This window comes from Chrysochloris asiatica, unplaced genomic scaffold (genome assembly GCF_000296735.1).
Source record: "Chrysochloris asiatica unplaced genomic scaffold, ChrAsi1.0 scaffold00010, whole genome shotgun sequence".
Taxonomy (NCBI): domain Eukaryota; kingdom Metazoa; phylum Chordata; class Mammalia; order Afrosoricida; family Chrysochloridae; genus Chrysochloris; species Chrysochloris asiatica.
In genome coordinates this window covers 35,385,141-35,410,466 of record NW_006408528.1, presented here as the reverse complement: position 1 = coordinate 35,410,466, position 25,326 = coordinate 35,385,141, and the positions used below count along the sequence as shown (strand labels likewise).

The window sequence follows — 25,326 nt, the reverse complement described above, 5'->3', positions numbered from 1 at the left end:
AAAGCAGTGGTTATGAATCGGGCTGTGAACCTCAAGGCTCAGCAATTCGAAACTACCAGCTGCTCCATGGGAGAAAGATGAGGCTTTCAGCTCCCGTAAAGATTTACAACCTCAGAAACCCTGTTCAGGGTCGCTATGGGTCGGAACTGACTCAATGGTACTTAACAACAACAACATATATACACAGTGGTGGTGGTGGTTATGTGCCGTGGAGTCGGTTCCCACTCACAGCGACACTGTACAGGGTTTTTGAGGCTGTAAATCCTTACAGGAACAGACCTTGCGGTTCGCAGCCCAATTCGTAACCATTACGCTACCAGAGCTCCATATATAGTGTTTGCCTTATTCAAAGGCTGCTTTTCAGTGTTGTTTGTTTTTTGTTTTAATGAAAAGTAATCAATAGTATAGCTCACGAACCATTTTCCATTTAATCTGAAAAACAATGAATTTTTAGGCCTCATTTCCTTTTTCCTGGCAGTAAATAGAAATCTACATTTTTTTGCGGCTGAGTAATTTGTTTGACAGATTAGCTGAAAATTATCTGTACTGTTTGTATTTTGGCGTCCTGGTGGTGACACTGTAGGATAAGTACTGGATCTCAAGGTCAGTTTGAACCTCAAGGTGGGTGGTTCAAACTCACCAGCTGCTCCTCAGAAACCATATAAGATGGTCGTTATGAGCCAGAAACAACTCAACAGTACTAAACAACAACAGATTTTGTTACTTTTTGTTCTTGGTCCCAGACATCTATCAGTTTGTCATACAATGGTCACTACTGTGTCAAATGCCAATAGAGCCACTCGTGGTGGACAGATGTCAGCAGAGCTTCCAAACTGAGAACAGACTAGTAAGGAATAGGTGATCTCCTCCTTAGGGTTTAGCCCTGAAACCCTCTGAATAGCAGCAAAACATTGTCTGATATAGTGCTGAAAGATGAGACCCTCAGGTTGGAAGGCGCTCAAAACACCACTGAAGAAGAGCTGACTCCTTATTAACTAGAGTAGACATTGATTGATAATGTGGATGAAGTAAAGCTTTCAGGACCTTCATTTACTAATGGGGCATGATTCAAATTAAGAAACAGCTGCAAACATCCATTGATAATGGGAACAGAAATATGCAAATATGAATCTAGAAAATTAGAAGTCATCAAAAATGAGATGGAATACATAAAAATTGATATCTGAATTGGAGTGGTATTGACCATTTTGGATTAGATAATCGTATGATTTGTTATGCTGGAAATGGCAAATCGAAGAGGAATGACATCACATTCTTCATCATAAAGAACATTTTGTGATCGATCTTAAACTACAACGCTGGCTGTGATAGGATAGTATCGATATGCTTATAAGGAAGACAAGTTACTATGACTGTTATTCAAATTTGTGCATCAGTTGACAAAACCATCTCAAGAACAGATCTGACTCAATGAACAGCAGTGACTGAAGATCAGAGGAGTTACAGAATGACATCAAGAACACTAATCATAAAGAACCCAAAAGTTCATTAAAAAGGAAAAAAAGAAAATATCAAAGTGGATGTCAGAGGAGACTCTTAATCTTTCTCTTGAGCATAGAGTAGCTAAAACAAAAGGTAGCAATGATGGCATAAAAAACTGAACAGAAATTGTCAAAGGACAGCTTGAGAAGACAAAATAGTACAATGAACTCTGGAGTTAGAAAATCAAAGGAAAGTGCATCCACAGCACTTCTCAAATTGAAAGAATTAAAGACAAAAATCAAGCCTCAAGTTGCAATATTGAAGAATTATATTACTAAAATATTGAACGCTGCAGGAAGTATCAAAAAAAGATGGAAGGATTACACAAAGCCATTGTACCAAGAAGAATTGGTAGATGCTCAGGCATTTCAAGAAGTAGCATATGATAAAGACCCAGTGGTATTAAAGGAAGAATTATAAGCTGCACTAAAGACATTAGTGAAAAACAAGGCTCCAGCAATTGACTAAATACAAATTGAAATGTATCAGCAAACTGATGCAGATATAGAAACAGTCACTAGTCCATACTAAGAAATTTGAAAACAACTAGCTGACCAAATGACTGGAAGAGAGCCATATCGTGTCCATTCAAAGAAAGGCGACCCAAAAGAGTGTGGAAATTATCAAACAATAAATATCACATGCAAGTAAAATTTTACTGAAGAGAATCCAAAAATTGTTGCAGTAGTACCTCCACAGGGAGCTACCAGAAATTCAAGCCAGGATTAGAAGACATGGAACAAGGAATATTATTTCTGATTTCAGATGGATCTTGGCTGAAAGTAGAGAATACCAGAAAGATGTTTACTTGTATGTTTCTTTTTTAATTGACTATGCAAAGCATTCAGTTGTGTGAATAGTACAAACCATGGATTACATTGAGAAAAATGGGAATTCCAGAACGTTCAATTGTGCTCTCATGAGGAATCTGTACATAGACCAAGAGTTTTTCGAATAGAACAAGATATTGAATGATTTTTAAATCAGGAAAGGTGTACACCAGGGGTGTATCATTTTACCATACTTATTCAGTCTACATGCTGAGCAAATAATCAGAGAAACTGAACTATATGAAGAACATGGCTTGAGAACTGGAGAAAGACTCATTAACAACCTATGATACGCAGATGATTCAGCCTTGTGTGCTGAAAGCAAAGAGGACTTAAAGCACTTGCTGATGAAGATCAAAGACTACAGCCTTTAGTATAGACTCAACTCAATGCAATGAAATAAAAATCCTCACCAGTGGACCAATAACATCGTGATAAATAAAGAAAAGATTGAAGTTGTCTGAATTTCATTTTACTAGGATCTACAGTCAATGCTCCTAGGAGCAGCAGTTAAGAAATCAAACAATGTATTGCATTGGGCAAATCTGCTGCAGAAGATCTCTTTAAAGTGTTAAAGAGTAAAGATGTCGCTTTGAAGACTTAAGGTGTGCCTGATGCAAGCTATGGTATTTTCCAACACTAACACACATATTTGGACTAAATGCTTGCCTTCATTTACTCTTGTCATTGCTTACTTTTTCTCCTTTTATTTTAAACAAATAGTGACCTTGTTTAGAGAGACTAACAAACATGTTGCTGTTCTGAATTTAACTTGTTTTAATATTTGGCCCATCCATTCTTTGTGATGTGAATTGCTTGCCTTGATATAAATTGGGACTTTTATTAACTGTTTCATATAATAATTATTCACCTTCACTACTCCTCGTATATTTGTCTCTACCAAGTCTGTATTAGTATGAAGTTCTTATATTTATTCAGGCAATTCCATTCTCTTTCTTATGCTATCTGATGGTGAGTAAAAAAATCAGTTCAAGAACAGATCAGCTGAATAAAAAGGAAGTTTTATAGCAATACATTTTTTCAAACAAATTTTAAAGTACTTTCTTAAAACAATAATTTAGAGGGGTTTTTTTCCTCCTAAATTCCCAACTGTATTAGTTTTTCCATGAGTTCTGGTGTTGTGCCGTAATATAAGCACTCAACCTCAAGCTTTGTTTGAACCACAGTGTCGGCAGTTCAAACTCACCAGCTGCTTCCCAGAAACCCTATACAGGGTCATTATAAGTTGGAACCAACTCAGTACTTAACAACAACAACAAATTAGTTTATCCATTTGAAAAATCCATTCTTATCTCTTTATATAGACCATGAAATCTTAAGAAAATATGTACCTAATCTTCCGGCCATTTAATAGTACTCTTGCATCTAGGACAATGACTAGTTAAAAAAAGACCTAGAATGTCTCTGAAGTGTTTCATTACTTGTCTAAAGCTTTGTACTTTACCAAAGGTGATAATTCAGTAGATACTGCTAGAGAGAGAATTTGGAAGAAAAGTAAAGATTAACTTCTAATCAAAAGGTTGGTGGTTCAAGGACATCCAGAGGCACCTCAGAAGAAAGACTAGGGATCTGCTTCTGAAAGATCGCTGCCATTAAAAACTCTATTGGATGCAGTTCGACTCTGAAACACATGGGGTTTCCATGAGTCAAAAACAACTAGGAACCTGTCTTGCAATTTCTGACTGAGAAGTGCTGGGAAACTGAATCATTGTGGGAGGTAGGGTAGGGGCAGTCAAGGATCAATAACAGACCAGCACACTGTGGAAATTAAAAACATTCCAGCAATATAGAAAGATGAGTCATAGCCAGTTCATTGGCAGAAGAGTAGGAAAGGTATATGTGGTATTATTACACTGGGTAGGCACTTGGTGTTAAGTGTTGTTGAATTAGTTCTGACTCATAGCAACCCTGAAGTTGACAAATTGGGACCTTTCTGGCAGGCACACATTTTAAATTTAGTAGAAGAAAGATTGAAGTTCTTTATGCCAAATTAATCTATCCATGGTCACTATTATGAGTCAAAGCAGGTACTACCCACTGGGAGTGGAATAAATGATGTTGTGCTGTGTTATACAGCTTCAGGTTACTTATTCTAATTTTACTGTAATGTATTTGCTCTGGTAAATGTGGGAAAGATGGTGAACTCCTTTGTAACCTTAGAAAAATAGTTTAGATAACAAAAAACTAGACTGATATGATCATCTACTCAGAAATGATTAAAAATGAGCTTCACAGGCCTAGAACTTTACTAGATTTTGGATCTTTTTTATACCACACATGTGTGAATATTTTTCAGAGAAATTTGTACCTGTCTTTTCATTAAGTTTAATATGTATTAGGTTATGCTCTTCTTTTTAAGGCAATGGCGTCTAGTTCTCTTAAGTGGTAGGTATTTTGTTTTAAAATACTGAATTTGAGCTCTAGTGGCACAGTGGTGTAAGTGCTTTACTGCTAATGGAAAGATCAGCAGTTTGAACCCACTATGTCCCCCGCAGGAGAAAGCTGTGCTTCCATAAAGGTGACGGCCTTGGAAACAATGGGGCAGTTCTTTTCTGTCCTCTAGATCACTGAGTTGGAATCAACTCCACAGCAACAAGTTTTAACCAATGAGTTATTGTTGTTGTTGTTGTTAAGTGCCATCGAGTCTGTTCCAGCTCATAGCGATGGTGGGTTTGAACCGCTGACCTTGTGGTTCGCAGTTCATTCCTTATCCTACAGCACCATACCAGGAGTCCTTAAAACAATTTAAATTTGTTGAATTAAATTAAATCCAGGTGGACCCTTATTAAGTGTCTTAACTGCCCAGGGCTTTTGGGTAATAATTTAAGTACAGTTTTGCATTTTCCTAACATTTGGATCTTCAATTCATCATTTGCTAAAATATCATAAAATACAACTAAGAAGTAACTTTCAATTCAATTTAGTATTTATCGAGAACTTATTACCCACTTTGGCTGGTGTGTTGGGTTGGCATAGTTTCTGCTTTGAGGAACTTCTAGGGAGAAAAGTCATATACTTAACACAATACAGAGAACCATTCAACATGCTGTAAAACTCAAGGCTGCATTGTATGATTAAGACCAGTGGTTTCAAAATCTGGCTTTCCTTCATCAGAATCTGCTGGGCAAATTTTGAAACTGAAAATTCTAAGCTCCATACTCAGAGATTCTAATTCACTGGGTCTTTTTTTACAAATACCCCCCCTGATGATTTGTATATAGGTGGTATAGTGAAAAAGGCCATATGCCAAAGTAATTTAGAAAATGTATGCAGACAACTTCTTAATATCTTATAACTTAACGTCTTTATTGGGTCCAGGTCTTAGTCACCAGCGTCAGTTAAAATAAAACAGGCAAGTTACTGGATATTTCCACAGATATTTTACTGCAATTATTTGGACATTGTACTGGCTAACAAGTATTTTAAATTTAGAATTGCCATAAGTCTTCTTACACTTAATTTAACGTGTTTTGAAGTTCCAAGTTTTATATATGTAACTGTTTTTCTGCCCTTCTTAACAGTTTATCTCATGAACTCAAACTTCCTTTTGTAAAATAGCTAATATTGGGCATGCTAGTCCTGGTGTCCTGGTGTGGCACTGTGGGCTAATGTGTCAGACTGCAAAGTCATTTGAACTGCAAGGTTAGTGGTTCAAGCCCACCGGCTGCTCCTTGGAAACCCTACACAGGATCGCTATGGGTTGGAATCGACTCAACAGCACTTAACAACAACAACAGTCCTGGTGTGTAGCACTGTAGAATAGCATTGGACTGCTAACCACAAGGTCAGGGGTTCAAACCCACCAGTTGCTTCTCAGAAACCCTATTCAGGGTCACTATGAATCAGAACTGACTTGATGGCACTTAATAGCAACAGTAGTAGTTAGTAGTAAGTGCTGTTGGGTTAGTTCTGACTCTTAGTGACCCTGTGTAGGGTTTCCGATGATCAGCTGGTGAGTTTGAGCTGCCGACCTTACAGTTAGCATTCCAGTGTTTTTCCTACAGTGCCACGCTAAGACTCATTGGGCATGACATACTACCATAATACCTTAGAAACGAGGGAAAACAGACACAAAAACCCACTTTGATCCTAGTCTTTGTTTCTTTTCTGAACTGCTATCGAGTGTGTTGTGACTCATGGAGACTTTATGTATAACAAAAAGAACATTGCCTTCCTGTATCTTCTTCATGATCACTGGTTGGTCTGTCCTTTGTGATGACAACTATGTCAAGTCAGCTCATGGTGAGTTTCCCTTGCTTGTGCCAATCCTCCACTTTACCAAACCAGATCTAGTGGTTGGACTTTCCTGATGATATGTCCAAAATAAGCGAGTTGCAGTCTTACCATTCTCATTTCTAAAGTACTGCAAAGTTCATTCTTCTTTTCTCAAAGCAGAGTCTGCACAAGAGTAGTCATTGTTATTAGGTGCTGTTGAGTCAGTTCTGTTTCATAGCAACCTTGTTCACAACAGAGTGAAACACTGCCTGGTCTGGCACCATTCATCTCGTTGGGGCTCTTCCTCTTTTGTGCTGACCCTCCACATTACCAAGCATGATGTCCTTCTCCAGGAACTGATCCCTCTTGATAACATGTCCGAAGTATGACAGAAAAAGGTGTGGCATCCTGCCTTCTAAGGAACATCTGACTGTACTTCTTCCAACCCAGATTTGTTTCTTCTTCTGGCAGTCTATAGCAATTGCAATATTCTTTGCCAATACCGTAATTCAAATGCATCAATTCCTCTGTAGTCTTCCATATTCATTGTCCAAGTTTTACATGCATATGTTGTTATTGAAAATACCATGTCTTGGATCAAGCACACCTTAGTCCTCAAACTGATGTCTTTGGTCTTTAACACTTTAAAGAAGTCTTGTGTAGCAGACTTTGTCTAATGCAATAGGTTGCTTGACTCTTGACTGTTGCTTGCATGAGTGTTGATTTGTGTTAATGACACCAAATTCCCTGGAGTCATATATAGACTCGGCCTATTATCACAGTGCTTTGATAATAAGATGTTCTCCATAGTTATCAGCATTATTAGGATTATTGTCTCATCTTCTTAGAACCCTCTCTTAAAACACTCTTTTGTTGTTGTTGTTACGTGCCGTGGAGTCGGTTCTGACCCATAGCGACCCTGTACAGGGTTTCCGAGGCTATAAATCTTTACAGGAGCAGAAAGCCTCATCTTTCTCCCGCAGAACAGCTGGTAGTTTCGAACTGCTGACCTTGCGGTTCGCAGCCCGATTCATAACCACTACGCTACCAGAGCTCCTTAAAAACACTCTTATTTCTATGATAAAACTCAGTCCTTCTCAGTTTCCTTTGCTGTTAGCACCTCTTCTCCCAGTAGTTCCTTATGTACGCACTTCCTCCTCACCTCTTTCCTCTGTTTATAGTCTATAGTCTTCTTGGGTGACTTGGTCTTCTTCGATAGTGTCCGCTACCTTTTGTATGATAATGATCCCCTAGTTGTCGGGTAGGCTAGATCTCCCTACTAGCTCTAGTTCAGTGCTGTCTAATAGCAACACAGTGTGAGCCACACATGATGCTTTCAGTGTTTTAGTTGTTGTGAAGTGCTGTCGAGTAGATTCCAACCCATAGTGACACTGTATAGGTTTCCAAGGAGCAGCTGGTGAACTTGAACTGCCAACCATTCAGTTCAAATGGCTTTGCAGTGTGGCTCATTAACCCATAGCGCCACACCAGGACTCCAGTGTTTTGGTAGCCACATTGAAAAAGCAAAAATGAAACATGAAATTATTTGAGTATATTTTATTTAACAAGAAATGTATGTATATAAAACATTAAACACTCAAATATAATGTGGCAAACATAAAATTATGGAAATATTGTAGATTCTTTTTCTGTATAAAGGTTTCAGAAGTTTTACTGTTGAAAGTACATTCCCAAGTGTTCCATACATATTTAAAAACTTCCCTATAACAGAATTGCTTATCAAAAAGTCATTTTGCTTTAATATCTAAACACACAATGGCAAATTGTGTTCATTTTTTTTTTTAGAAAACTGATTTATCCTTTTCAGCAGAAGTGTATTATTTTAAAATCTGTCCAAGTCAAGTAGATTCACTCACTTATGCGTCAACCTATATTAGTAGCGTGGATTCACAGAGGTATTACATAAAATGAAAAACAACTCCAAAATTATCAATACTAACCAGTGTTCTTCAAATTCTTTTATAGTTTTTGCAGTCGGTCTATTTAGGTAATAAATATTGTCAGTTACAGAAACAAAAAAACCCCCAACCTTCTGCATATTGATTCATGTTAGAAAACTGTGTGAAATCATTTTTATTGATTTGTATTTTAAGAAGTTTCCTTTTCAACATAAATTCTTTTACTTTTCCAGCTAGTTCACAAATTGGCTCTCAATTTTCCTTGTCACTTCAAATTAGCACCTTCATATGCAGTGTGATATTGGTGAGAAAGTATGCGTTATTCTGCCTTTTTTTTCCTTTGATTATTGAATATTGGGCAAGTACTTCTTTTGTTTAAAAAAGTCTTCAGCTGAACTTGCTGTTTTAAGTTCCGTTGAGTTGGTTCTTACTCATAGCCACCCTGTAAGGGTTTCTGAGGCCTTAAAATCTTTACTTAGAGCAGAAAGCCACATCTTTCTCCCAATTGAACTTAACCTTTAGTAAATGTTCATAAAACTCTTTGGAAACTCAGCCAATAAGTATTGCCAAAAAAAAAATTGCTAGATCATTAAATACATGGTGTAATTTTTTTTTTTAAGGTGTCTCTTAAACTGGCAATAAATCAGAGCATTTGTATGTGTATACTGAAAGATATTAACTACCATTTATGATACTTTTTATAGAGTCTGCTTCTGAAAACTAAGCACAAAAAATTTCAGTAAGGTACCCTATAAGCATATGTATCATATAAAGCAGTGAAACAAACATCATCAGTCTGGATTTTTCATCTAATAGCGGGATAAACGTAGCACTGTCCTTGTGATCAAAATGAAAATGTTCGTATCGAGGTGAAATTTTAGTTCCTTAGTTGTTTACTGTGACCTGCATTTTATAGCTGCATTTCTGATTATTTGCTACTGGAGTTTTCTTTTGTTACTTACCACTTTGTTTTCTGTTTTTATCTCTTGATCCAGCTCCAACAGAGGCCACCACCCACATTCATCTAGGTAAGTGTCTAACACCCTGATGGTATTAAACTTTAGCACTTGCGCTAATTGTTTCACCCCTGTGACTGTGAGGAAAGATGGTCTAGAGGTTGGGAAATGCTGTACCCTCTGATTCCTTACGTTGTTCACTGAATTTAGAGTCAGGTCAAGATTATCCTTGAACAGAGTCTCCCAGAGGTAGTTTTCCTGCTGCCCAGCTGGAGGCTCACAGTCTCACTCTGGGGATGCTGCCTTCTGGTTGAGTGTTCTGATGCTGGTTTTCCCCTAGCCCCTATCCCTCATCAATAGTAGAACTTACAGCAAAGGGTGAGTAGAGGTGAGTGTGGAGGAATTACGGTAATTTGAAATTGGAAGTATATTATAGAATGAGAAATAATGTACTCATTAAAAAAAAAATATGTTTAACTATGAGGGCGCTTCAGAAAGTTTGTGGGAAAAGCCCATTATCTTTTGATTGCATTTTTCTATGCACTTTTTAAAGCCTTTGGTAACTGTCTGATTTTATTAATGCCATTATGCAGAGTAATCATCTCTCATGTTTTTAACAGTGCCATGTATTTAGTGACCCCGAGTTCTTGAGGCAGGCCTAAGTAGTGAGTGATTAAGAGTACAAATTCTGGAGCCGAACTCTCTGGGTTAACCGTAGCCTTCACCACATACTACATAAGTGACTTAACCTTTCTGGGTCTCAGTTTTCCCTTCTGTAAAATGGAAGTAACAATAGTACTTACCTTATAGGGTTGTTACCCACAATCCCATAATACCCACTGCTGTCAAATCAATTCTGACTCATAGAGACCCTCTAGGATAAAGTCAAACTGCCCTACAGGGTTCGTTAGAATGTATCTTTTACAGAAGCAGACAGCCACAGCTTTCTCGCTCAGAACCACGGATGGGTTCAGACTGCCGACCTTTCGGTTAGCAGCTGAATACTTTAACCACTGTGTCACCAGGGTTCCTCGTGCAATTGCTATGAGGACTAAATGGATCTGTACATGCTCAGTGTACTGTAAGTGTATGTGGGTGTTTGGAAATAAACAACATGGGAAATAACCACTGCGGCTTACCCAGTTGCCTTTGTAAAAACCCTCTAGAAAACAAGTGGCCGTTAAGAGTTAAAAATTTCTCATTGGAGTCAGTGGAGACGTGCTTTAAAAGCAACTTCCTTCACTACACTGTTTAATAGGAAGGAAAAAAACCCTGCTAGCTGGTTGCAGCCTTTTCAGATGTCTCTCACTGTGGGACCTCCAGATAGGTCAGTTATTTGTCTCATGGGCTTTTCCTTTCAACCTATAAACCCAATTAATCTATTTTTCTCTTTGGAAAATCTGCCTTGAGAAGCTCTACTTTTAAGTAATGCTACAGCTTGGGGCTCCTCTTATTTGGCAGACGAATGTAAGCGCTTAGAAGCATGCCTTCTGGCAGCGGAGACCGGCTGGTGACCCGCAGTGGCCCAGCCACATCTCGGCCAGGTTGGGTATCTGAGAGATCTGCACCCTGTAGGCATTTCAGGCACTGCAGCTAATCGCTGACAGGCATCATTAAATCACTCCCATGCACAGAATAAATCACAGTGTTTTCTCCAGTGACAGTCCACACTCTCCCTGTGTTCATGCTGAAGGCTTCATCTGAATATCCATTCCTCTCCATGTGTGCTGATTCACTGGTTTCCAGTGACTTCGTTATGTGCCTGCCTGCTGGCATACCTGGTTCAAAGGGGACTGGGGCTGCTATAGGTGGTGGCATCACCAAACAGAATTTGAAATTATGCTTCCAGATATTTGGAGGAGATTTTAATTACTCTGTGATGTCAGAGAGTGGGCCATAAAACATAAAGTGTCACTTTAGAAGAGAATTTAAATACTGACTCTTTTTTCTGTTCATCAGATGATATGCTATTTAATTTTTTTCAAAAAGCATATGTTAAGTAGATCAGATGAGGTTACAGAGGGACAGAAGATTTTGATTACCGGAGACAAACCATGGGAATCAGATGAGAGGATCCAAGTTGTTTCTCTACAACTCAAGGAGAAGGGACAATAATTTCTCACACAACTTTAAAATGGAACCTACTTTACTTCTGGTATAAGCTGGCCATGAATTTGTTTTTATTTGCCTACCCCTTCAGTGGAAATACTAGGTACTCCATAGTTGATGAAATCATTCTTTGCCCTTGCTATTCCCAGAGTCATTCCAGAGTTTAAAAGTGTAGGTATTTAACACAGTTTCAAGTGCAGGGATAATGTATTTCAGACCATGGATGGTTCCTGGCACTCCACCTGACTCCTGACATGACTTTTTTTATTTATGTAGATAATCTCTCATATATGCAGCTCAGAGAGAAAATTTTGACAAAATAAAGCACATTAAATAAGAAATGGATGACTGTGGGTAGTGAGAGAAAGAACCAGAGCAGAACGGGGTGATAGGAACGAGAAGAGGAAATGCATCCGAAATAGCAGTGATTTAAGGTGACAGTGAATGACCTGACTCCTGACATGACTTTCTAGCCTTACGATGCTTAACCATGACAGTCTGTCTCGACAGTGCCTTGGAAGCCATGAATGAGAGTGTGTGGAGACAGGAGAGATAAGTCCTGGGTGGTCTTTCCTTGTAGGTTAATGCTGACCTTGCCCCTCCCGCTATGCATAACCAATGAAGGTTTGGTAGGCTTCTCTTTGGGAGCTCTTTTTTCCAGACAGTTAAGTGCTAGTTGACAGGATAACCTCCCCTAAGGCACCTCAGAAGAAAAGCCTGGAAATCTGTTTCCAAAAGATTATAACCTTGAGTGAGAATCCTATGGAGCAATTCTACTCTGTACACGTGTTGTAACCATGACGCAGAATCAACTGAATGCCAACCAACAGCAGCAAGTGTCTCAACAGCAGAACCTTTACCATTGTCCCATAGTAGGTTAGGGACAAAACCACTCCACTCCACTCCTCGGTACAATTTAGTTTTAATATAAGATACTAATGCAACATGATAGCACCTTTGTTTAGCAGTACCTCTTGGTGTACAATTTTTATTCTAAATACTTTGTTTCTCTTTTTAGCGGAAATACATACTGACAGTATTATCTTACGAGATGACTTTGACTCCTATCACCAACTGGAACTGAATCCAAATATATGGTAAGTAACAGGACTGTGTTTCCCTTTGGTTTCTTTCATGCAAGAAATGATGCTGACTCTCCCTTTAGGAGTGTTGTTGTTGTTGTTAAGTACTGTGAAGTCAGTTCCGACTCATAGTGACCCTGCACAGGGTTTCTGAGGCTGCAAATCTTTACAGGAGCAGAAAGCCTCATCTTTCTCCCATGTTAACAGCTGGTAGTTTCGAACTGCTGACCTTGAGATTAGCAGCTCAATTCGTAAAATTAAATTGCTTTTTGGAGCTTGATATGATCATTGTTCAGACTGTTTGCTTAACAAAGACTGTAGACTGTGTATTTCTTAACATCTGTAAGTATTGAATCTAGATGCCCTTCAAAGCCATAGAAATGGTTAGACTTTTTCCAGTTGTCTAAATACTTTCATAGGAAATATTATGCTTTAATGTATCTAATAACTATATCTTTGCAAAATTAAAGAAGGGTAACAATTTGTCTGAAATGTCCAATGATTTTTGTCATACTCCAAATTGGTGCTGCAGTATAAGCACTGAACTGCTAATTGCGAGATTGGCAGTTGAAACCTACCAGTTGCTCCTTGGAAACCCTATACAAAGTCATTATGAATCAGAATGATTCAACAGTACTTAATAAACAACAAATTTCTCCTTGTAAGACTATTTAGGTATGACTATGGGATTTTTTAAGCAAAGAAATGAACTGAAATGCATTTAAAACTTCTTGAATACATAAATGGGTGTATGAATTTGTTGGAAATTTGCTGTATTTGTTCTGGCTTTGGTATTTGACCCAAAGCTATAGTTAGTTTGCACAATTTGAGGCAATATCTAAATTTGAACTGTCTGTGATATAAAATGCTTTGCATAGACAATTAACAGTTCAAGATAAATTAGGAACTCTTAACATAAACTTCCAAGTTGTATCTGAAATCCAACTAATACTCAAGACTTAAAAGAACAACAGATACATCCTTAAATGTCAGCATATGATACTCATTTCTGGTTTTGTTTATCTTCACTTTTTCAACAAGTGATAGCGATTCTATTTATTTATTGTAAAGAAATAAAGGACGTGTTTCCTTCTCACAAGTAGCCTTTAGCTTAGAAGAAGAGACACGAAAAACACGTTGAAACACAAAACAAAACAGTAATCTAGGACAGAAATGCTTACGTGTGATAAACCAAACTCACTGCAGAGTGGAACATCCCATAGGTTTCCTAAGGTTGTAAAGCTTTACCGAAGCAGACGGTCTTCTCCCTGTGGAGCAGCTGGTGGGTTCAAACTGCTGAGTTTAAAGTTAGCAGTTGAGTTTTTACCCACTGCGCCACCAGGGTTCCTTCCTTAGTGTGCTGTTGATGTTGTTAAATGCCATCAAGACAATTGCAACTCATAGAAACCCTGTATCTGGTTTCCAAGGAGCAGCTAGTGGGCTTGAACTGCGTACCTTGATGTTCTTATCGTACAGTGCTTATTGTACAGTGCCATATCAGGTTGCTAGTAGGTTTTGTTGTTGTGAAGTGCCATCGAGTTGATTCCGACCCATAGCGACCCTGGATAGGGTTTCCAAGGAGCAGCTGGTGAGCTTGCAGTTCAAATGACTTTGCAGTCTGACACATTAGCCCACAGCGCCACACCAGGACTCCCAGTAGGTTTAGATGGTCATAAATAACATGCTACAGGATTTCTGAAATAGGCGAGATGACTTCTGGTGGGGATTTATGAAGAACACTTCATGAAGAAAGTGGCCCTTGCTTGTCCTAAGTGTTGGTGACATATGGGTCTATGAAATGTTAGTGCTTCAGTACTAGAAAAAGGAACTTTTATGTCTTCTCTATAAAGAAAAGACTAGACAGAGTCAAAAAGTCTTAGCATTTAAAAGCCTACCTCTTAAAGAGATCATTTGTTGATAGAAGTTTACTTCTTAAGAATATATTCAAAATATTAATTTCTTAAACTGAAAATCCTTATTAAGGAAAGACAAATAAACACACACACACACACAAAACTTATCTATGCATATCTTTTACTCGTGAAAAATCCTCTACTTCTGACATTTGTCTTTTTTATATTTATTCCGTGAATGTAAGCCAAAACCAAATGTTTTCCCATCAAATCTATTACACTCATATCAACCCTATAGGATAAAGTAGAACTGCCCCATAGGGTTTCCAAGGCTGTAAATCTCTTATAGAAACAGATTGCACATCTTTCTCCTATTAAGCAACTAGTGGGCTTGAACCATCAGCCTTCCACTTCACAGTCAAGCACTTTACCACTATGCCACCAGGGCTCCTTTTCATCAATATGTTGTTGTTAAGTGTTGTGGAGTCATTTCCAACTCCTAGAGACCCTGTATAGGGTTTCTTACTGGTGGGTTTGAACTGTCAACCTTTCAGTTAGCAGTCAATTGTTTACCCTACAGATCCACACCAGGACTTCATTAATATGTTGTTGTTGTTGTTGTGTGCTGTTGAGTTGGTTCTGACTCATAGCTACCCCATAAAGGATTTCCAAGAGCAGTTGGTGGGTGTGGAGTGCAGACCTTGTGGCTAGCAGTCCATTGCTCAGACTACAGCACCACATCAGGGATCTCTGTTAATATAGATATTTCAAATGATTTGTTTCTTTCAAGGAAAGTTCGTTTCTGTCAAGTTAATTTATTTCCCTTAATAAGTTTTCTTGTCAAGTGGAAAATATGACTTTTATATAGTGAAAATTCCGTTGTTCTTTAAATCAATCAACTGTGATTGATTTTACTTCACCCATTTGTATGCCTAATCTGAAATATGCTTTCCTGACCAAAGTTATGGATTTTGTGTCCTTTTTACTTAAGTTATGGTTTTTTGTACTAAAAAAAAAAAACAACGAAACTTTTTTTAACTTTAAAAATATTCCGGTTCTCATCAAATACGCTTCAGAATAATTTTTCTTCTTTCCTTTTTCACCCATGAGGTCCTTCACTTGGCCTCTTTAAGATTCAAGTGAAAACAAAACAAAACAAAATCTGTGAAGCTCTCATTATCCAAGAGATGACTGTGTCATCAAACAGTGGCAGAGGGCCTGGGGTATAGGCCAGTTTGTTTGACTCAAGTGAACCTTGCCGACTGGTACCGTGAGAAAAGCAAAAGGCTGAGTCAGTAGACTCTGTTTCTTCATCAGTAAGATCGGGACTAATGCTGTCCTCCCATCATTGCTCTAAGGTGAGATGAGTTAATGAGAATGAGCAGCTCTGGCACTATGTTTAGTAGGTGTTTCCTACATGCTAATTCCATCCCTCCTCTTCCTCTCTTCTTCCCTCCATTTCTTCCTCTGTGCTTACACATTTGCACATTGTTCTACTTGTCCCCTCAAAGGTCAGATTTAATTTAAAAATCATTACTACTAAAATAGCCTTCAACTAATTTATTGAACTAAAAACGAGCACCGTGTCCTGTGTGCAATGCATGGACACACACACAAATGAAGATAGCAGAATCACAGGGGAGAAGAAGATGGGATTAAATGCCTTGAACCTCTAAAAACTAGATTGTTGTTGTTAAGTGCTGTTGTTTCTGACTCATAGCAACCTGGTATAGGGTTTCCGAGGAGTGAATGGCAAGTTTGAACTGCCAACCTTGTGGTGCAAAGTGACCTTGTGATCAAGTGCTTAGCCTATAGTGCCACACCAGGACTCCAATCTTTGCAGAAACAGGAAGCCTCATCTTTCTCCAGTACAGCAAATGGTAGATAGAGTCTAACTGCTGGCCTTTCAGTTAGCAGACCAGTTTGTAATTCACTGTGGTACCACGACTCTTTAAACTAGAAAAAACGCCCTAAGATAAGAAATCAACACTCAGTAAAGTCAGCTTCCAGTGAAGTGTTTTCAGTGAAGTAGCACCAAGTTCCACTTTGTTTGGAACCTCATACAATTTTCATTCTCCAGAAGCCTCTGAATCCTTGGAATATATTTTCTCACATAATTTTCATCCTTTTTAATATTTTTCTTAATCATCTTTACACACAGAATAATGAAAAACCACCAGATATCAGCAAAGTGCCTACGCCACTTATGGCCAAATTCTCATAAATCTCCAAGTAGTTGCCACAAGAGAAACATTTGCTACTTCTATGAGCATGTTTCTTCTCAGGGGCTCTAAAAGCTTCGTAATTAATTTGTAATGTTGAAGGACAAGGAAAAATAGAAATTAAGACAGTGGTTGGAATAGAACCAAGAAATTACTGATTATATAAACTCAACATTGAATGTATTGCCTATCTACTTAATTGAAATACTCAATCTGATTAAAAATTAATAAATGTACTTTGTGAAAAGTCTAACGTACAAATATAACAATAAAAAGTAAGCCTTCCTCTCACACTTGACCAGATTTATAAATAGTTTCAGAGGCAGGGACTATTTATAATTTCTGTGAATCATTTCAGAAATTATGAGAAGCTGTGGGTTAAGCACTGGGCTGCTAACCATAAGGTCAGTGGTTCAAACCCACCAGCTGGTTTGTGGGAGAACAATGAGGCTGTCTGCACCTGTAAAAATTAATAGTCTTGGAAATCCTACGTCGGGTCCCTATGAGTCAAAATTGACTCTCTGGCAGGGAGTTTGGTGGGTTTGGGTATACAAGTGCAGCTCTCCACCAGCTTGGATATCAGAAAAATGGAACTTTCTTCCAAATCACTTGTTATCGAATTGATCCCAATGCATGGCGATCCCTTGTGTGTAAGAGTAGAACTTCACATCGTTTTCAAAGGTTGTAAAATTATGGAGCCTGAATGGCAAAAACAGTTTAAAATTGTCTGCTAGCCTGAAGATTAGTGGTTCAGACCTACCCAGTGGTGCTGTGAAAGAAAGGCCTGGCAAACTGCTTCTGTAAAGATTACAGTCAAGAAACCTAATGGAGCAGTGCTATTTTGTAACACTGGGAGTCTCGATGAGTCGATGACAACAGGTTTTAATCTTATGAAAGCTGATCACCAGACCGTTTTTCTGCAGCATTACAGGATGGAAGCAAACTGTCAGTCTTTGAGTCAGCAGCTGAGCACAAGCCTTTTGAGCTACCCAGGGATCTCTGTTCCATAACCCCACTCATTTCCTTTAGAGTCCTCCTTCTACCAGGTTGGTAGAAACCTCATTGCCATCTATTCTAATTTGCCCTATCCCTTTTGGCTGCTGTAGCTAAGTTGCAGGGGGCTTATTAATGTAAAAAGCAGCCCTAGTGGTGCAGTGGGTTAAGTGTCATGCTGCTAACAAAAAGGTCAGTAGTTCAAACCCACCAATTGCTCCACAGAAGAATGATGAGGCAGTCTGCTTTCATACAGATTTAAAGTCTAGGAAACCCTATGGGGGTAGTTCTAGCCTGTCCTGTAAGGTTACTGTGAATACAGCATGGGTATACATTTCAAAGCAGGAGGAGGGTGGGGATCAGTGTCCGATTGCCTAGAAATCAAGGTAAGCATAGGTTTACTTGTACTTGCTAAATAACTTGTAGCGGATAATTTCACATTTTTTCACTACACCAAAGACTTGGCTGTTAGGTATCTCTCTCTCTCTCCCAGCCTCAAGTTGCCTTTCTACAGAATCAAAGCCTCTTTTCAAATTTAGAATCCCTAAAGGAGCTCTGGTAGCGTAGTGGTTACGAATCGGGCTGCGAACCTTAAGGTCAGTGGTTCGAAACTACCAGCTGCTCCGCGGGAGAAAGATGAGGCTTTCTACTCCCGTAAAGATTTACACCCTCGGAAACCCTGTACAGGGTCGCTATGGGTCGGACCCGACTCGACGGCACTTAACAACAACAACAACAACAAAGGAGCTCTGGTAGCGTAGTGGTTACGAATCGGGCTGTGAACCGCAAGGTCAGTAGTTCGAAACTACCAGCTGTTCCGCGGGAGACAGATGAGGCTTTCTGCTCCTGTAAAGCTTTACAACCTCAGAAACCCTGTACAGGGTCGCTATGAGTCGGAACCAACTCCACGGCACATAACAACAACAGGTATAGAGTACTCAGCAAGCAAGGTAAGTATGGGCTGATCTGTAAGTAAGCACAAATAAGCCCATGCTTACTTTGTTTGCTGGGTGATCTATCCCTGATGGTGTGTGCATCTGGTCCCCCAGATATCTGTTCTTCCACTGATAGTGTTCCATGATCCCATCTAGTCCACAGACAGCCTTAGCCCCTGCCCTAGCCTCTCAGGGCATTGGCTCTCCTCAGAGCCCTGCTTAAGGACACGGACACTGTGTCCTAGGTCCCTTGGCAGTGCTATACTGGACTCTGCTACCATACAGCCACAATCTTTCCTCCTCTCTGAGATACGCGACATAGGCTCCTCCTACTCTCTGTTCTCCAAACCTCTTGGGTCCTAGATCCCTTCCCTCTCCAAGCTGCTTCTGATGGACTTGCTGCAGTTAAAGATGAGAAGCAAAGTTACAGGTGACAAGAATAATAAAACCCTTCATGGGAATATAGTGGCAGCACAGGCTTGGATAGTTTCACTGATGAGCGAGGCTTTTCCATTCCTTTGCCCTGTTGCTGGATCACACACAGGTGTGGTCTGGACCACAGAGAAACTTCATCAATCCAATCTTCCGTTGAAGCCAGGAGAGTGAGAGAGTGTGTGGATGGAGCAACACCAATTGATCAGCCCTGCTGCCAACTCCCTGTTGATCACGTGCATTCAGTGCAGTTGCTCTACTGGTGAGAGAGTCAGCAGGGTCTTAGCCACATGGAGACATTCCTCCCACCGCTCCTTAGAAATAGATAGGAATAAAACCCTCATCTAACTATTTTTAGAAAGAATATAGACAACCACAAATGCGCTTTTTATCACATTAGCATTTCTCTTAAGTTACTGCTTAAAACAGAAAACCATATGAATAGCAATGGAACATTGTCAGATAAAGAGCCAGAAGATGAGACCCTCAGGTTGGAAGGCACTCAAAATATGACTGGGAAAGAGCTGCCTCCTCAAAGTAGAGTTGACCTTATTGATGTGGATGGAATAAAGCTTTCAGGACCTTCATTTGCTGATGTGGCATAACTCAGAATGAGGAGAAACAGCTGCAGACATCCATTAATAATTGGAAAGTGGAATGTACAAAGTATGAATCTGGGGAAATCGCAAGTTATGAAAAATGGAATGGGTGAGGGTAGGAAATGTAAAGGTAGACGTTTTGTAGCAAGGAGGGGAGTGATTAACTTTTCAGTCTAGGAGCGGAGGTCCCTGGGACCATCAAAGGAGAAGAGCGGAGAGTGGGACCCTACCCAGAGAAGCAGTGATACCTGAGATGGAGGCAGAGGTGATGACATGGAGAGATGGATTTAGACACAGAGAGGGAGAGGGGCTGTGTGCTGACGACGGGTGTGCAGGCTTGTAGTGTATACACTTTGGTTGGTTGATGATGCATGGAGGGGATTGTAACCATGGCAATGAAACAATATACGTTAGGATGAATGTAAAACGAATGTTCTCCCATGTAAACTATCACATAATTCACAATAAAACATTAAAGAAAGAAAGAAATGGAACACATACAAATCAATATCCTAATAAGAATTAGTGAGCTGAAATGGACTGGTATTGACCATTCTGAATCAGACAATCAATATGGTTTATTATGTTGGAAACGACAAACTGAAGGAAATGACATAACATTTATCACCTAAACGAACATTTCAGGATCTGTTTTGAAGTGCAGTGCTGTGTGTGATTGGATACTATCCATACAGCTATAAGAAAGGCCAGTTGGAGATTGCCTAACAGAATTTTGCAAGATCAATGATGTATTCATTGCAAATACTTTTATGATGCAACAGAAAAGGTGACTATACACCTGGACCTCACCAGATAGGAAGAGACCATGGAGAAAGAAGCTCAGTAACATCAGTCAAAACAAGGCCAGAGGCCGACTGTGAGACAGACTTTCAATTGCTCATATGGAAGTTTAGGCTGCAGTGGGGGAAAATGCAAATAAGTCCATGAGAGCTGAAGTATGGCATTGAGTATAACCCATCTGAATTTTGAGACCATCTCAAGAACAGATTTGATGCATTATACACTAATGATGTAGACCAGAAGAGTTGTGGGATGACATCAAGAACATCAGACAGGAAGAAAGCAAAAGATCATTTAAAAAACAAGAAAGCAAGAAAGAAAAGATCAAAATGGATGTCAGAAGAGACTCTGAAACTTGCTCTTGAATATAGGAATGAGGAAATAAAAGAGCAACTCGAGAAAACAAAAGTCAAGTATTATGAGAAATATGCGAAGAACTGGAGTAAGAAATCCAAAAGGAAAGAACACACTCAGGATTTCTCAGACTGAATGAACTGAAGCAAAAATTCAAGCCTTGACTTGTAATATTGAGAGATTCTATGGGCAAAATATTGGAGATTCAGGAAGCATCCAAAGATAATGGAAACAATACCGTCACTTTACCAATAAGAATTGGTCATTATTCAGTCGGTTCAAGAGGTAATACATAGTCAAGAATCGACGGTATTGAAGGAAGAAATCGAAGCTACACTGAAAGCATTGGTGAAAACCAAGCCTTCAGAAACTGACAGAATACATGTTGAATACATGTTGAAATGTTTCAACAAACTGTTGCAGTGTTAGAGGAGCTCACTCATTTATGCCAAGAAATTTGAAACACAGCTACCTAGCCAATTTATTAACAAAGATCCATGTTTGTGCTCATTCCAAAGAAAGGAAACTCAGCAGAATACACAAATGATTACATTAGTGCATCAACAGGGAGCTGTCAGAAACTCAAGCTGGATTCAGAAGAGGATGTAGAATGAGGTATACAATTGCTGATGTCTGATGGACATTGGTTGAAATCAGAGACTACCAGAAAAATGTTTACTTGTGCCTTATTGACTATGCAGACATTCAACTGTGTATATCATAGCAAACTATGGATAGTATTGTGTAGAATGTATATTCTAGAACACTTAATTGTGATCATAAGGAAATCTGTGCATAGACCAAGAGGTAGTTGTTAGAATGGAACATGGGGATACTGAATGGTTTGAAACCAGGAAAGGTATACACCAGGGTTAAATCCTTTGACCATACTTTTTTAGTTAGTATCTTAAACAAATAATCCAAGAAGCTGGATTATATGAAGAACATGGGATCAGGACTGGAGAAACATTCATTAACAACCTGTAATATGCATATGACACAGCCTGGCTTACTGGAAGTGAAGAGGACTTAGAATACTGATGAAGATCAAAGACTTATAATCTCACCTCAGAGATATCATTTCACCCCAGCATTAATAGCAAAGTTCACATAAACAGAGAACAACAAATACGGGTGAGGGTGTTGAGACACTGGGTCCTTCTTAACCTTGCTGGTAGACTGTACAATGGTTTAACCAATGTGGAGAACAGTATGGTATTTCCTCACAAAGTTGGAAATGGAAATACTGTGTTGTTGTTGTTGCTGTTGTGTGCTGTTGAGTTGGTTCTGACTCATAGCTACCCCATAAAGGATTTCCAAGAGCAGTTGGTGGGTGTGGAGTGCAGACCTTGTGGCTAGCAGTCCATTGCTCAGACTACAGCACCACATCAGGGATCTCTGTTAATATAGATATTTCAAATGATTTGTTTCTTTCAAGGAAAGTTCGTTTCTGTCAAGTTAATTTATTTCCCTTAATAAGTTTTCTTGTCAAGTGGAAAATATGACTTTTATATAGTGAAAATTCCGTTGTTCTTTAAATCAATCAACTGTGATTGATTTTACTTCACCCATTTGTATGCCTAATCTGAAATATGCTTTCCTGACCAAAGTTATGGATTTTGTGTCCTTTTTACTTAAGTTATGGTTTTTTGTACTAAAAAAAAAAAACAACGAAACTTTTTTTAACTTTAAAAATATTCCGGTTCTCATCAAATACGCTTCAGAATAATTTTTCTTCTTTCCTTTTTCACCCATGAGGTCCTTCACTTGGCCTCTTTAAGATTCAAGTGAAAACAAAACAAAACAAAATCTGTGAAGCTCTCATTATCCAAGAGATGACTGTGTCATCAAACAGTGGCAGAGGGCCTGGGGTATAGGCCAGTTTGTTTGACTCAAGTGAACCTTGCCGACTGGTACCGTGAGAAAAGCAAAAGGCTGAGTCAGTAGACTCTGTTTCTTCATCAGTAAGATCGGGACTAATGCTGTCCTCCCATCATTGCTCTAAGGTGAGATGAGTTAATGAGAATGAGCAGCTCTGGCACTATGTTTAGTAGGTGTTTCCTACATGCTAATTCCATCCCTCCTCTTCCTCTCTTCTTCCCTCCATTTCTTCCTCTGTGCTTACACATTTGCACATTGTTCTACTTGTCCCCTCAAAGGTCAGATTTAATTTAAAAATCATTACTACTAAAATAGCCTTCAACTAATTTATTGAACTAAAAACGAGCACCGTGTCCTGTGTGCAATGCATGGACACACACACAAATGAAGATAGCAGAATCACAGGGGAGAAGAAGATGGGATTAAATGCCTTGAACCTCTAAAAACTAGATTGTTGTTGTTAAGTGCTGTTGTTTCTGACTCATAGCAACCTGGTATAGGGTTTCCGAGGAGTGAATGGCAAGTTTGAACTGCCAACCTTGTGGTGCAAAGTGACCTTGTGATCAAGTGCTTAGCCTATAGTGCCACACCAGGACTCCAATCTTTGCAGAAACAGGAAGCCTCATCTTTCTCCAGTACAGCAAATGGTAGATAGAGTCTAACTGCTGGCCTTTCAGTTAGCAGACCAGTTTGTAATTCACTGTGGTACCACGACTCTTTAAACTAGAAAAAACGCCCTAAGATAAGAAATCAACACTCAGTAAAGTCAGCTTCCAGTGAAGTGTTTTCAGTGAAGTAGCACCAAGTTCCACTTTGTTTGGAACCTCATACAATTTTCATTCTCCAGAAGCCTCTGAATCCTTGGAATATATTTTCTCACATAATTTTCATCCTTTTTAATATTTTTCTTAATCATCTTTACACACAGAATAATGAAAAACCACCAGATATCAGCAAAGTGCCTACGCCACTTATGGCCAAATTCTCATAAATCTCCAAGTAGTTGCCACAAGAGAAACATTTGCTACTTCTATGAGCATGTTTCTTCTCAGGGGCTCTAAAAGCTTCGTAATTAATTTGTAATGTTGAAGGACAAGGAAAAATAGAAATTAAGACAGTGGTTGGAATAGAACCAAGAAATTACTGATTATATAAACTCAACATTGAATGTATTGCCTATCTACTTAATTGAAATACTCAATCTGATTAAAAATTAATAAATGTACTTTGTGAAAAGTCTAACGTACAAATATAACAATAAAAAGTAAGCCTTCCTCTCACACTTGACCAGATTTATAAATAGTTTCAGAGGCAGGGACTATTTATAATTTCTGTGAATCATTTCAGAAATTATGAGAAGCTGTGGGTTAAGCACTGGGCTGCTAACCATAAGGTCAGTGGTTCAAACCCACCAGCTGGTTTGTGGGAGAACAATGAGGCTGTCTGCACCTGTAAAAATTAATAGTCTTGGAAATCCTACGTCGGGTCCCTATGAGTCAAAATTGACTCTCTGGCAGGGAGTTTGGTGGGTTTGGGTATACAAGTGCAGCTCTCCACCAGCTTGGATATCAGAAAAATGGAACTTTCTTCCAAATCACTTGTTATCGAATTGATCCCAATGCATGGCGATCCCTTGTGTGTAAGAGTAGAACTTCACATCGTTTTCAAAGGTTGTAAAATTATGGAGCCTGAATGGCAAAAACAGTTTAAAATTGTCTGCTAGCCTGAAGATTAGTGGTTCAGACCTACCCAGTGGTGCTGTGAAAGAAAGGCCTGGCAAACTGCTTCTGTAAAGATTACAGTCAAGAAACCTAATGGAGCAGTGCTATTTTGTAACACTGGGAGTCTCGATGAGTCGATGACAACAGGTTTTAATCTTATGAAAGCTGATCACCAGACCGTTTTTCTGCAGCATTACAGGATGGAAGCAAACTGTCAGTCTTTGAGTCAGCAGCTGAGCACAAGCCTTTTGAGCTACCCAGGGATCTCTGTTCCATAACCCCACTCATTTCCTTTAGAGTCCTCCTTCTACCAGGTTGGTAGAAACCTCATTGCCATCTATTCTAATTTGCCCTATCCCTTTTGGCTGCTGTAGCTAAGTTGCAGGGGGCTTATTAATGTAAAAAGCAGCCCTAGTGGTGCAGTGGGTTAAGTGTCATGCTGCTAACAAAAAGGTCAGTAGTTCAAACCCACCAATTGCTCCACAGAAGAATGATGAGGCAGTCTGCTTTCATACAGATTTAAAGTCTAGGAAACCCTATGGGGGTAGTTCTAGCCTGTCCTGTAAGGTTACTGTGAATACAGCATGGGTATACATTTCAAAGCAGGAGGAGGGTGGGGATCAGTGTCCGATTGCCTAGAAATCAAGGTAAGCATAGGTTTACTTGTACTTGCTAAATAACTTGTAGCGGATAATTTCACATTTTTTCACTACACCAAAGACTTGGCTGTTAGGTATCTCTCTCTCTCTCCCAGCCTCAAGTTGCCTTTCTACAGAATCAAAGCCTCTTTTCAAATTTAGAATCCCTAAAGGAGCTCTGGTAGCGTAGTGGTTACGAATCGGGCTGCGAACCTTAAGGTCAGTGGTTCGAAACTACCAGCTGCTCCGCGGGAGAAAGATG

The 25,326-nt window shown here is 39.2% G+C and overlaps 1 protein-coding gene across 2 annotated transcripts in view; it reads left to right on the top strand.

Annotated features, from left to right (window-relative positions):
* Positions 1 to 25,326, top strand: part of RELN (reelin) — a 646,525-nt gene that overhangs the window by 308,496 nt on the left and 312,703 nt on the right. For both annotated transcript variants that reach the window (XM_006834371.1, XM_006834372.1), the window contains exons 5-6: positions 9,484 to 9,516; positions 12,572 to 12,650. In XM_006834371.1, the coding sequence (XP_006834434.1) occupies positions 9,484 to 9,516; positions 12,572 to 12,650 (112 nt within the window). The remainder of the gene's footprint in view (positions 1 to 9,483; positions 9,517 to 12,571; positions 12,651 to 25,326) is intronic.